At 34.8% G+C, this 15,380-nt stretch overlaps 1 protein-coding gene across 1 annotated transcript; it reads left to right on the forward strand.

Moving 5' to 3' along the window:
- The first annotated feature begins 800 nt into the window (after positions 1 to 800).
- LOC128676457 (cytochrome P450 6B4-like) lies at positions 801 to 7,797 on the forward strand. Its single transcript, XM_053756580.1, has 3 exons — positions 801 to 2,079; positions 6,426 to 6,610; positions 7,252 to 7,797. Exons 1-2 carry the CDS (start codon positions 870 to 872, stop codon positions 6,593 to 6,595), a joined length of 1,380 nt encoding a protein of 459 aa, XP_053612555.1. The 5' UTR covers positions 801 to 869; the 3' UTR covers positions 6,596 to 6,610; positions 7,252 to 7,797.
- The last annotated feature ends 7,583 nt before the right edge of the window (positions 7,798 to 15,380 follow it).

Below are 15,380 nucleotides of genomic sequence, written 5' to 3' on the forward strand. Positions count from 1 at the left end.
ACGTAACATAAATTTATATTTATAAAATGAAAAGCCCTTCTGGCATGATAGGGACCAACACTGTTTGAATGAGTTTCTTTCGGCATTTCTTCTCAGCAGTGGTCGTTCTGAAATGCTAGTAGTTTGTAGATTTGGTAAATATCATTTAATTTAGAATATGACTTGAAAAAGTGCATGCGAAGGCCTAATTTCTGAATTTGATTTGATTTGTAAAATAATAAAAAAAATGTTATAGTATATAAAAGTATGTATAAAAAATGTTATAATATATAAATATTATTAGGCAGTATATTTTGCTTGTGTTTCTTTTTATAATAGTTTAATTTTACATTCGAGAATATTCTCTAACTAACGACCATTTATATATAATAATGTTATAAAAAAAAAAGATTTGTATTTTTGTTTGTAATTAGTAAATTCGCAAATCAAAACTACTAGGCCGATTATAATAAAATTTGACACGGAGTTAGACAAAACCTTCAGGAGTAACAGCGAAGTGGTTACGGGTCGTAGTTGTTTTGTTGTTATTTAAGACATAATAAGATATTTCTCAAAATAAAATAAAATTTAATTATATGTAAAAGTGATGGATGACGGGTGTTGAAACTGAATTTTCTGAAATGATTATTTGAAATAATCAATTAATTAATATTTTTTCTATAATTTATATTAAAATAATTATCTACTAATAGTTGTTTTTATCGACTAGTAATAGTTACCGACCAAAACGATCTTAGGACGAAGCGGAATATATCTCGAAAGAAGTAACATGCTGTTCATCAACAAACGAGAGTGGTTACCGTTACTGACCCAGTGCGCACGCGCACGACGCAGTTTCACGCTTACGCCAGCGTCGACCGAACGCCACCATGTTCTTCGAGAGCTTCCTCATCAACTTCTTCGTCATCCTCGTCCTCCTGGTGGCCCTCACCTTCGACTATATCACCAAGTTCTTCAGCTATTGGTACATCCGCCACGTCCCCTACAAAACATGTATCCCATTTTTCGGGTCCGATTACCACAGAGTCTTAGGAATCAGAAGTAATACGGAAGAAGTGAATAATTTCTACGAGAATTACCCAAAGGAAAAGTTTGCCGGAGCAGTCAAAAGCCGAATTCCCGACCTCATTGTTCGAGACCCGGATGCAGTAAAAAGGATGTTGTCAACGGATTTTGCAAATTTCCATAGTCGAGGCCTCGGCTTGGACAAATCTCAAGATGTTTGTTTACGAAACAATTTGTTTTACGCCGACGGAGAAAAGTGGACCTTATTGCGACGCGGAATAGAAACGCTAATCCAAAACATGGAGTGGACGCAGAGAGATTTAAATGAATGTTTGCCGGGAACAAATGGAGACGTTATCGTTCAGCATTTGTTGTCAAAGGTACTGGATTTAATATTCAACGATTTGTTACTGGACGGCTCCGATGCATCGGTTATACGGAACCTGAGATCAGCGCATAGTCTTTCTCTGTCGAACAAATTGAAAACGTACTTGAAAAATGTGTTTCCATTATTATACGAGCTGTTTGGGTTGCAAACGTTGCCGGGGGAGCCGTCCAAAGAAACTCAGACAGCGTTACAAGGATCCAAACTGCTCGGGAAAATAAAGCAAGGATCTGTTTTTCAAATGGGAATAAAGGAAAAAGACAGAAGGAACACTAACGAGGCTGACTTTGCGTTTTCTTCGCTGGCTATGTTCATAAATGAAGGATATTTACCGTGCTTATATACACTGACGTCGATGCTATATGAGTTGGCGAAATATCCCGAGGTTCAAAAGAAAGTTAGACAGTCAATTGGAAATAATGAAGACTATTTAGATGCTGTCGTAAAAGAGTCATTAAGGCTACATCCAGCGTATTCAGTAATAAGTAGACAGTGCGTGAAGATGTACCAATATCCTGAGAACAAGTTGGTGATTGACAAAAAGGTCACAATAAATGTTCCAGTGGAAGCGATACATAGAGATGAAAAATATCATGAAAAACCCACCGTGTTCAATCCAGAAAGGTTCCTGAGTAACTATGATGACAATACATATTTACCTTTTGGACTTGGGCCGAGAAAATGTGTTGGTAAGTTATTTATTGTAATTAACTGATAATCGTAAAACCAATTGACCTTATCAATATTATAATGTAATATAAAGTTCGACAACTCATGCAGTTGGTAAATTGCAATTATGTAATAAATGTCAATGAAAGCCACGGAAACCTTTTTTTCGCCAAAATCATTAAAAATTTTAATTATCAATGTTATTATTTAAACGAAACGTTAAAATACAACACGTTATAAATTTATATAATGATATGAAAAAAATAGAAGTAATCTATTCCAACTGGTTAATTAGTATTTACCGTTTCTAAATGTGGTTAGGCCGTCAAAAATACTTGCTATGCTTTGGTAGATACGTTATGCCCGGCTCCACTGTATCACGGAACAATATACCGAACTTTGGCAAATTCGGAATACATTGCTGGTTTTTCATTGCGATAAATAAAAGCTACGCAATGTTCATGCATTTCCGTCGGCATCTGTCTGAGTTCAACGATAGGAGATATAGAGCTGGCTTTAAACTCGTGAGTTCGCTATTTGGCGGTCACTAGTCATGGCTCAATTGCTCAATCGTGCTTCGTTGCAGCCACGCTAAATGTTGTAGCTGCGTTGTTTTCTATAGGTTTTGATGATGACGTGCGTCGAATCTCTATACAATCTCTTGTTGTTCTGTGTCGTCTATGGACAGACGTTAAAACGACGGAGCGCGGCTGAGCAATAGGGGATGGCTCTTAATTATACAGACTGAGCCAAAATCCCTTCTCACTTAATTTTTCCATTACATTCTATGCCATCGGACGACATCCACAAAAAGACATACATGGATTCAGTAGAGAAACTCTGCCACAACAGCAGACTGGTCGGTTGACCTTGCCCGTTCAACTGACAGCATCAAATGTAGAATGATTAGCCCATTATTGCCAAGTGACATTGCCCCAAACTATTCGTCACAGTCAGTCACCCGTAGACTAAATTAATTTACCCACAAATACTGCACTTTTAGGATCTTGTTCCATTGCTAAGCTAAGTCATCGTATTATGTCGGATTGACCACTATGTGAAATACTAGTTACTAGGTTTTTGCCCGCGGCTTCGCCTGCATAAATTTCCCACGGGAACAGTTTTTTCGGGCATAAAAGGTCATGTCATAAAATCTTATGTCCTTTTCCATACTTCAAACCACATGTATGCAAATTTCAAGAAGCTTGCTTGAGTAGATAGAGTGTGAAGATGTAGAAGACAAAAAAAATATTTTCGCATTTATAATATTAGTTAGAATTATATCGTTTCACTAAAATATATTTGATTTACAGTAGCACTGATAAAGTGCTGTTGATTTGTGATCGTTGACACCGTAGCTTGTGCAGATACTGCCATCTACAGAGCACTCTGAGGTTATGTTCAAAATACAAGTACAGTTACTTGAAAGGGAACTTAACAGTTTTACAGCTTAGATATCTCGCATATTGTTAGTGGAATTGCACCCTTGTACTTACAGTTTTTGTTTGTTTGTTTCGTCTGGACTCTGAATGTTTTTGTTCAGTTTTATTGGAAAAATGTTTGGTTAGGTGTTGTTGTTCCGATAAAAGTTTAGTACCGTTAATATAAATGGACATGCAGTGATAAAATGTTGAAATAACGATTATTTTCTAGTATCAAGATTGAGTCACATAAATAATTTTAGATTATAAATTTATCTAGTTTATTAAGCTTTTTCGATTTTATTAATTTATGTCAAACTTACTGCGCCACCGCGCCGTGAAATATCGGGGTTAAGAGTACCTAATTAATCTGGATTATAAGTACCTTTTTTTACGTGGGAAAAGACCCTCGTCTCATCCATCCAGCCACGGGAAGCCGGACAGATATGTGGGACTCGAACCTGCTAAAACCACACGTTGGGGATTATATTATGTACCTATTCGAAGTTATATTTTGCCCATGTAGGTACCTACCCACATCGTAGTCATTCAAGTAGATTTTGCGTGATGGAATAACAAACTTACTCACTCTTTAACCAGCCTAATAATGTCACTTCGTCTACAATGAAACTCCCATCTCCAATATTGCAGTGTCTCCAAGTGTCTCCAAAAACCAACTAGTCCTTCAGACTTGTCTCTCATCTGAGCCACTTATCATTTTCTTCATCAGGAATGTTTGTTTATCTCAGCGAATCAATCTAACCCGCTATCTCATAAACTTAAATTATTGACAAGAAAATGTCGATAGTGTTGAAGATATGTTTAATGACAAGTTTCTGAGTAAACTACATTGAGAGCAAGTAATCATTACTAGTATTCTCTTAATCTCTCTCTCTCTATCGATCCGTAATCAAAACAAATTCTCAAATAATCAAAAATCACTAAAAGCTATATATCTCTTCCTCGATTGCGACTAAAATCGTCTTGTACAACGTCAAAGGGTCGGCTTTGATGTTGTACAAGACGATCTTAGTCGTCTTCTTCTAAGATGAGATTAGGTTGTATGATATTCGGGCGGCTATGTACGCCCGAATATCATAGAGGAACCTAATCTCATCTTAGAAGAAGACTAAGAACAACAAGGACCTCAAGGATAAATTTGTGTTTGCAACTCCATCAGGCAAAGCTATGTAAAAATTTCAATCAAACAAGCACGTTAGAATGCCTCCAATTAGTTTATTGTACTAAAAACGTTCAATTTATTTACAAATACGTAAAGAATTCAGTTGGAAGTCTAGTCGATGTACTATATAAGATATTATCAATGTCGAATAAAAAATACAATGTTAGTAATAAATTTCACGGCTGAAATCCGGCGGCAATTAAAAAAACCGTTATAGTGATTTCTAATTGACGCGGTCACGCATCGCGCCCGGTGATAACACGTTGTTTAACACTGACTACTAGAAACTAAATACACTATCTACTAACAGATAGTGTATTAGTTTCTATATTCCACTATCAGTTCTGATCTTGCGTGGCGATGAGGCCGGGGCTCTGCTAGAGTAGACAACTTCACATCCTTCTGTGTCTGTCACACGAGGAAGGCAGCCCTCCACACCAATCAGCTTAAGTTGGTCAGAAAATAATTGGTAATTATTTCTTTCGCTACATTAATTTTTCACCATAATTATTACAGTACATTAACTTTTTATAATATGTCACAGATCTTAATAGGCTAATTAGTAGAAACCATATTGAATAGGCTAATTGGTAGAAACCATATTGAAATTAGCTTATTTAAGATATTGGGAATATTTTTTATTAATTTACATTTAGACAAATAAAGAATAACAATAAAGTTAGAAATGTGACACGTTATACCAAATTTTATTTTAAAGTTATTTATATAATTAGTAGCTGCGGATCATAAGTACCCTAATGTGTTATTCCAGGTTGATATGTGTGTACATATCCTCACAAACTTTCACATTTATAATATCAGTAGGATTTGAAATGATACTAAGCACATTGATTTCCCGATCCACGATAGATACCGAAACGCAGATAACGAAAAAAAAAGCAGTCAACACTTGCCAAATGAATAAATGTTTATCTAAACGCTAACAGATACTTGACTAGGTATGAAGCAAGTTTCTAATTTATAAATCTAACGGTACAAACTTGAAATATAATGTGCTCAGTCATTTTTACCTGTCACTATGTGGCTTGGTTTACTTTGACAAAGTAACAGTTCCAAGCTATGCTTTCTCTATTTTATTGGTCAATATTGTTTTTACAATGCATTCATATCGAGTATCTTAATCTAAGAATATTTTATTTATCTTCCCTACAATTTACGCGAAGAAGGTTTATGTATTTTATTTATTCTAGTAGTATATTGTAGGTTTCTTCATAACATAATATGAAAAGAAATCTACTCACTATTGTACTTATTTAGAAACTTACATGTAAACATTTCTTACGGCATTACTTCCTAGCAGAGGTCGTTCTGAAATACTAGCAGTTCGAAGCTTTAAGCATAATAATCTTGAATGAATTATTTATAATCAGCACTCGGATCACAATCATAACCTGTTTTGATATACCTTTTGACTATGTACATTATGTACTTTTATATATTATTAGAAAGAAAAAAAAAACATTGTAAGAAACAATAATGGTAAGCCGATCTGGCATGATAGGGACCAATACTGTTGAAATGAGTTTCTTTCGGCATTTCTTCTCAGCAGTGGTCGTTCCGAAATGCCAGTAGTTTGTAGCTTGTGAGAAATAACTATACTATACTAAAAAGTGCCTGTGAAGGTCTAATTTCTGAATAAATTATTTGAATTTAAAAAAAATTACGTGAAAAAGTCAAATTTCGGAATTACATTTCATAATGAATGTGAATATCCAAATCTACAAAATATGCTTCTTTTCAGGCGACAAGCTCTCCCAGCAGATAATCAAAGACGTAGCTCGCAGCATCCTGAAGAAGTATGAAGTATCTCCGTGTGATAAGACCCCTGCTTCCCTGCCCGTGACGGACCACAACTTTGGACGAGCTGTCGCTCAAGATGTGTGGCTGAGATTCAGGACTGTTGCGTCTTAAGATAAGAGGATTCTGGTGGGTATTGTGCTCCTGATTTTATTTATTATTTGTAAATTACACTGTCTCATCATTTAGTTTATAAATTTAACGTGTCTGTCTGTGTATCTGTGTATCTGTCTGTGACATCGTAGCTCCTAAACAGATGAACCCCAGACGTACCGAACGTATTTACGGATGGGAGCAAGAAGGAGGGCGGAGATGCGGGATCTGCCTTTGTAGTCATGAGGGAGGGCATCCGGCTATGGTTCGCAAATATAAGCATGGACGCACGGTCTCAGTCTTATTTGCGAACTATACGCCATCGACCAGGCCCTTAAATGGCAACTACCGGAGAAGACTATGGCTCCGAGCCATGGTCTTCTCCGACTTCCTGTCGGCCCTAAAGGCACTGCAGGACCGGAGCAACACTGACAGTGCGTATCTGAAAAGGTTCAGAATTACAGATAACGACCTCTGCCCCTGTGATGAAGCTTTAGTGAACAATGATGTTCCATTAAAAAATATCTAGAATTATCGTGGGAAATTCACTCAGTTGAAGCTGCGGACCACAGCTAATAAAACGTGGAAACTATAATAGCTACGCTCATGTTTTAAAATGTATTGCTGTTAGAGGAAGGCTGTTCCTATCCGATATAATTTGAAAACATTTGTTTCAGAATTTCCAGACTTCGAGAAAAGGATTCAAAAATCGAATTCATCTCACATGCCCCTTGCATTTATTATTTATATTTAGCGTATAAAATTTACAATAATTTAGCATAAGTGGTATTTATAACTTAGTCTTTATAAGTACCTATTATTTGTCAAATAATTAACGTTAATTGAAATGTGCTTCTTTTTTGTACTAAATACGTGGTAAGGGTTGTAAAAAAGGAAAACTATTTTTCTATAATAAAAGTGTCGAAAATGTAAATTACATATTAAATTATAACGAAAGCTAAATTCAAATTCAAAATTCAAATTCAAATAATTTATTCAGAAATTAGACCTTCACAGGCACTTTTTCTTGTAATTTTTTTTTTATTTATAGTTATTTCTCACAAGCTACAAAGTCATACACACAACAATTGTTTAATTAGCTAAAAGATTTATCAGTTTTTGTGTATAACCCATAAATCATAAACGTTCATATGAGTAAAATATAAAATACAATACTGGTATTTGGGCGCATTGAAATCTAAAATAAATTATCTATTCAAATATGGTGCATTTAATTACGTGTGAAAGATATATTTATCTAATTACATACTGTATGATATCTTTATCCCTTATCCTTATCCCGGAGAGAGAGTAGACAGAGCCACGTATTGCGAAACACAAAGGTCGAATTTAGTTGTGATTACTATTAATTTTTTTTTAACAGCAAAAATCACATTTTTCTACATCATATTTTTCTATAAGTTCCTTACACATTCTGAAGGATTGTTAATGGTTTCAAGCTTCTTACATTCTTATGTAAGAAACATTCCTTCATCTTGTCATTGATGTTTAGTACATTACAATGAAATATTCAATCTTACATACATACGAGATCGCTGTTAAATATAACACCCTCTTTGTTGGTCAGTCGAGCAAAAATATAAAACTACATCACTGGACAAAGACCCAGTCCTAATTGAGCCTCTCATACAAATCATTGAGCTGCCAAAACCTTAAAAAATCAATACAAGTGACAATAACAGGAAGGGTATCGAAAAAACCGGCCTTGCGAGGGTCGAGTGGGGATGAAAGGGGAATATATATACACTCTGATTTTTGATAATGGAATGTCACACATATACACAACCATAAAAGGGTAAAAATTGAGGGTTTTTTTTCTTGACATGATGCTGACGGGCACTTAATGGATCACATAATGCGGGGAATAAAAGGTTCGCACTAGTGTTTTCTTTTCGAGTGTGTTAATTGCCAACAAGATTTTCAAGTCGCCTAAAGGCACCACGATTACCTACTGCGTCTATTGGCAAGTAATCGCATACTAGTGAACTTAAAATGGCAACCGGAGTGCAGGTTTCTTCACGATGTTTTCTTTCACCGAGTCAGATTGTTATACAAACTCATGTGGCACGAGTTGGACTCCAACATGGGACCTTTCGATCACAGGCGGACGATTTTAACTACTTGACCACCACAGTTTCTCTTGCAGTATGTATCCTAATAATATTAAAAATGCGAAAGTTTGTGAGGTTGTATATGTGTATGTTTGTTACTCTTTCACGCAAAATCTACCGAACGGATTGTTATAAAGTTTGCTACACGGGTAGAATAAAACCTATAATAACACATACCATGTGCGAAGTGGAGACGAAAGAGTAGGAAAGCAGACTCTGGGCTTCACCACTCAACGGCTGAGGAAGAAACCGGGAACACACTCAGATAGAGAGAGTTCCGAGAGATGTAGGGACATGAATGTACACCTAATTTTGGTAGAATATAAATACCATCATCTAAGGTAGTGGGATTAGCCTTTTTTGTTTTGTTAATGAGCAATACGAAACTGAATTTTAGCAAAAAAACTTGTATGATATTCTGTCTCTTTCTTTTATATTATTACAAAGCGAGACAGTGACACCATGAGAGTTGCGAACGATTTTAAATTACAGTTATTTAAGCTTTCACATTTTTAAACTCGTCTTGGCATATAGCTTTCGTACACGACTTTTGTGTAAATTCTCAAGCAGGTTATATACTAGATGGTTTTTGCCTAGAAATATTGAATATGTTAGGTTATTACTGTATAATTTTTAGCAGATATATTTGATACCTACATAATGTAGAGTTTTGTGAAGACTTTTTTTATCCTTGAATATTTTTTTCAATTAGTCACTAACCGCTGTCCGTAGCTTTGCCCGTGACAACAACTAGTTTCTTCTATAAAAGTATTATTCATTCATCTAAGTATTCTCATTCTCATTCGTTCTCTGCCCAGTGACCCATGCCCGAGGTGGCATAAATCACAAGCGCTGCTTTGACCATGAATTGCTGGTTTTCTGGGTTTTTCTCAACTCCTGTTTTTCATGAAATCAACGGCTGTATTTTTGCGCAAGCATAGATAATAAACTTTCGCTCAAAATGTTCATGTTTGTGACATTATTTCTTATCGAGCGTGTGTTAACACTACAGCCAGATATTATTCAAGTAGTCTAAATATATCCATGACTGCTATGAGATATTTTTCACGTTCAAACAAGTATTAGTCTCTGAAAACACAAGGCTAATTGTTATCACAGGCGGTCCACCGCCGCTTATACCTCATAATACCATAGAAGTATTGGAAGGAAGAAATAAATCAAAATTGGAATCATTTCAAGTTTAAAAATATTGATATTTTAAACGTTCATCTGTCAATTACTTATTAACGTTCAATCAAATGAAACGCCTTCACTTTTCTTTGTAGTGGCAAGTCAGTTATGCGAATTTGAAAATTGCAATTTTTAATTTCAATACAGTTGACACACTACGGCCAAATGGCTTTTGTATTACTAAATAATTCAACCGGGCGTGTACTAATAAAAGTTTCAAGGCGGTGGATTGGTACGGCGTCGAGAGCGCGCCTAATCAAATATTTTTATGATCAACGCCTTTTTACGAGCGGCCTCTTTGCAGAGCTGAATTTGGGTGCGGTGTACAGAATAAGACTGTAGCGATTTTCCTATGGTTAGTTAACACGTATAGCCGTTGCGTCGCGATAACAGCGCGACAATCGACGCAGTCGATAGCATAGACGGGTACGTGCCCATTCGTGCTTCGTCACGTTGACATCGTCGATGACTAAACACAGAAGAACGTAGAAGATGTATGAAGGTTCTCTGTTTGCAAAGAAGCGCAACGGATCAGTGAGACTCACTATCAGAGCGGAGAGACTGCCTGGGACTGGGGGAGACTGGGCTCTTAACCTGTCAAGCCCGTTTTATATAGGGCCACAGACAACTAAAACTCGCGATGCTCAGATTTTTCTCGTGCCGACTAAGCTATTTACGAAATTGGTAGCAAAGTTTAATATGTTTACATATGTACTGTATCACGACTTCATCCTTTACGGGGTAGACAGAATCAAAAGTTATGAAACTTGTAGGTCACATTTAACTAGTAGGCGAGCTTGTTGTAATTATTATGAATAAAGTTTTTTTAATAATATTATTAGTGATGACGAGGTATTCGGAAGTAAGAATATTGCTTGTTTATCAAAACGTAAGATGATATCAGTTGTAAAAATATTGATTGTTAAAAAGGCCATATCTTTCTATTCCTTCTTCCATCTATTTAGTATAAGTAATTAGTTTCTCCCGCATATTCCTTAGCTGTTTCGAAGTAGGTACCAGACACCAGTTAAATAGTAGTAATGATTATCTGTATTTTGTTTAACAAAAAGCAGCACACTGATTTCTGTTGAATTATTACATTTTAGAAAGCTATTGAGATATATTATATTCAATAATATTACCGAAAATCCAGTCTTCTTGGAAATAAAATATGCGTAGACCATTTCAGACTGTTCAAAAGAAAGGTTTCAATGCACGCTACATCTCGCAACTTGAGCCCTGCTCCTACGGGATCTAATTCACTCCAGAACATCATTTGGATAAAGAACAGAATAAACGTCATTTTGCCAAAAGTGTGTCAAAGCGTTGTTTTTAATTGAAACTCATAAAAATAGGATAGGTAGCTATCCTATTTTTATGAGTTTGTGTAGATTGATCGTCACATCTGCCCAATCTGCACGTTAGTCATTCGGCAACTAAGGATGCCAGGCCGTGTGAAAAGGAGAAAGGAAAATTAGAAAAGTGATGCTGGAATCTAACGCTTTATGGCTGCGGAAGCGAGCTGGATAATACTGAGAAGAACGAGAGAGAAAGACGTTTTTTATATATTAACCCTGGACTTCGCGGCGTCACAACAAATGCAACTGGAAACACATGCAACTATGAGCCATGAGACAAATAATAGATTGATTGATGAGAGAGACTCTCTTAGGTTTGCTTGTGGCCTAAGTCGCCGGATATAATAAACGTTTTTCATGAATTTGTATACTTCTGTGATTCAAATATTGTATGTTTTAAGCCGCCATAGTGTTTCCGATAAGGAAAAACTCCCGTCAGTTGTATGTTTTAAGCCGCCGTAGTGTTTCCGATAAGGAAAAACTCCCTAAGCAATAGAGTAACAATTAGTAAAATACACTGATATAATTTATTATTGTGTGAAAGGCACCCAAAACCCCATTAACATATTCAAAATAGTTGGTAATTTTGGAGATCTTGCATTCAACCTATAAATTGCACGAGATTTGCCAAAGATTTCAGATTTCAGTTCATTGCTCGTGCCCTACTTTAGTTTAGGATATTACATATACATACAAGATTAAAATATTATGTTTATAGATACTTTTACGTCATATTTAGCTGGTACTATGAAGTTTTATAAAGACCTGGACCTTCTTAATTTTTCATTATTTAGCTTTAGCTTCATGAAACCCTTTATTTCTCAAGAGAATATAATTTGTAGCAGTTTTATAGACCATCAAGTAAATTAAAACACAATCCCTTTTTGTTTATTTTTTATACATGTCGTGTCTCACAATATGTATTAATTTATTTATTAAAATTAATTATTCCAAATGAATGCATACTTAATGTATAAATTGCGAAATCAATGCTTGAAGCATTATTTCCCAGCTGAAATGAAATTTATTAAATAAATAAAACTTTGCTACATTGCTTATACAATTGGTCCCACACTAGGCAACATGCCTGTCCTATGGTAACCAATGTTATAGACCATAAATATAACGTTAACAGTAGCCGACAATAGGTTTACAGTAGTAGTTATATACAATTCCAAGGTCAATAATACTACTAATTTAAAAAAAATAGGAAAAAAAATCCTTTATCGTCATATTACATGTGGACCTGACAGTAAGTTAGACTGAAATCTGTAGAAACTGTTCAGTATCAATGTAATCCCATTTCTTAATGAACGATGTGATTAGGTGCTTACATTTTCCAAGACTGAACATCAGGAACAAAAACAGATATAAATATGTGGCGCAAAAAAGTGATAATTGTATCACACTACTAACTATACAACATATAGTATTTTAATAATTATTATAACAGCGCTAGCTTGGGTACAACATTATACATTATATATCTAAACCGCATCAAAATCTGTTGCGAAGTTTTAAAGATCTAAGCATACATAGAGGCAGACAGCGAGAAGCGACTTTGTTTTATACAATATAGTGATACCTATAGTTGAACATTATATGAGTATACATGTTATTTATGTAGTAATATATAGAAATCAAATGCACTAATGTGTGTATTATGATTTGAGGATTGTTATTAAGATAAATTGTTAATTATAAATTATAAAATAAAATTATAGTTTTTTTTGTACATTTTTAAAATCGAAAGCATCAAATATATAATGTCGCTATAAACTGTAGTATCCTGTACATAGATGGAACTCCTCCATCCATCACTTCGTGTTCAAACACGGACGGAAATAAAAGGTGCGAACAAACGTACACACGGAAATAAACAAGCAAATTCACAGGGCTGCCACTACGTATCATGAATTTTACTTAATTTTTACTTTAAAAAAAAATCTTTCATTTCGATACTTGTTCACCTTGATATATATAAATAGTAAGTGAAGTTTCGTAGAAATTTAAGAGGTACCTCTTCGAGCTGATGAAATATAAAAATAAATAAATATTGACTATTTCAATTCTACGTTAGTCCTTTCGGTTTTTACTCTAAATTCCGGTCCGATTCCAATCAGACTCCTTTCCTTCAGTTCTCCATTTATGAGATTACGAAAAATTTTTGAGGACTTGAAAAATTCGAAATATTTTATGTTTTCTTTTTTGTATGCGTCTTATACCTAAAAAAAAAAAGTGTCCTCGAACAAGTAACTTACTTACAAAACTTTCCAATTCAAGTGTCCTTGTCATTTTGCACAGTTTATTTTTGTGACAACCCTACAACGTCGGCGGGTAAAGGCTACTGTATATCCTGCAGCGGCGACAGGCAGCACGTATCGCATCGCGAATGCACTTTGTTTCATTGCACCTGCACTCATTATTATAAACAATACCTGATGTGGATTTATTATCTTAGGTTATCTGCCAATAAAATAAAAAAGACAATTTTGCTTTACTGAAAGGAAATATTGTAACATTCATCATTGCTATTGATGGCAGCAAAAGCAAATAATATAGAAAATATATAACTGGTATTGAATTGCGTTCGAACAAAACCAGTGTTATAATAAAGTAAGGAAGTACCAATAAACACAAGTGGCGAACTGCATTCCGTTAACTACTTCGCTGTTTGTTTGTTTGTTTCGATTGGTGTTTCTGTTTCGGTATTAACGGAACTAATCCCGGATCTTCCCTGTACGGAGACTGTATTCGACCCTCATATAATTGCCTTTTGGGGGGCTTTTTCGAGCCAATGGTCTGACAACTAGAGATGACGAAAACCGAAGTGGAGACGATAGAATAGGAAGACTAATCTTGGGCTCCGACGCTCAATGGCTGAGAAAGAAACCGTCAACGTGCTCAGATAAACGAATATGCTTCAGTATACATATAATAAATCAGCAAGAAAGATATTAAATATTAATTCTAATTTTGCAATCATTATTATAATTAGAAATAAAATAAAATAAGCTAGAACTTAACACAAATTAAATTTTGGTTTGAATACACAAACACTTACGGACAACGGAAGCTACCTCACTGTTTAAGATATCGGTTACTGAGTAAGGTTGACTTTACATGGAATAAGTAAAAACCGACGAAAAGAAAGTAACTTCGATACAATTTTAACTCTCAAATTACTCTATTCTTTAAATATAAATAAATACATTCCAAAAACTTCCATATCCTTACATATTAAAAAAGAAGTGCGTATTGTCTGCCCATCTGTCTGTATGAACCTGATAAACTCAAAAACTACAAGACGGGTTTTTGTACGGTTTGATCACTAATAGATCGTGTGACACTGTTTTCTGAGGAAGGTTATTTTTGTTTTATCCGAGCGAAGCTGGGATGGGTCGCTAGTTAATCTTAATTTTTTTAAATAATATAAATCCCATTTGATCGTTATATTAAATGATGTTAATACTATTTTTAAGAAATCCTTATTTTTTATTAACTGTAAGAGTTGAAAAAATGATAACCACTGATTAATATTATTTTTAAGAAATCGGTATTTTTTATTCACAGTAAGCGAAGAGTTTTTGGCGTGGTAGATGTCGCCACATTAGAGTCGTGAATCACTTGTATGGCTTGATATTCGTTGCGTTTCATCGGCTTTTTACAAGTTAAAAAAAGATTAACCACTCAAACAATTTAATAATTAAAAATAAGAAATTGAAAATAAAAAAAAATAGGGACTGCCATATCTGTTACTTTTTGAAGAATTTGTCATTTTTAATTAACTTTAATTGTATTTTATTAGTTGTAGTTAAATGTATTGATATTATAAATGTGGATTTATTTTTTTAAAATAAGGAAACCAAATATATTTTAAAATGTCTTTGATACCTCTCAGGTTTCTCATTATGTAGCTACTACCGCAAGATGAAGTTGTTAACAAGAAGCTTAATATCCGCTCGCTACTCGCTCCGTGTACATACACCATTAGTTTCGTTGTAGCCTAGGGATTTGGAATACAAATTGGTTTAGTTATAAAACTGCAGCGAACTCTCCAATGCACTGTTTGTATGCACTATTGACTACAGGTAACCGTGTTTAGTTACTCTCTCAAAGATTAAA

Source organism: Plodia interpunctella, chromosome 16, assembly GCF_027563975.2.
Source record: "Plodia interpunctella isolate USDA-ARS_2022_Savannah chromosome 16, ilPloInte3.2, whole genome shotgun sequence".
Classification (NCBI taxonomy): Eukaryota; Metazoa; Arthropoda; class Insecta; order Lepidoptera; family Pyralidae; genus Plodia; species Plodia interpunctella.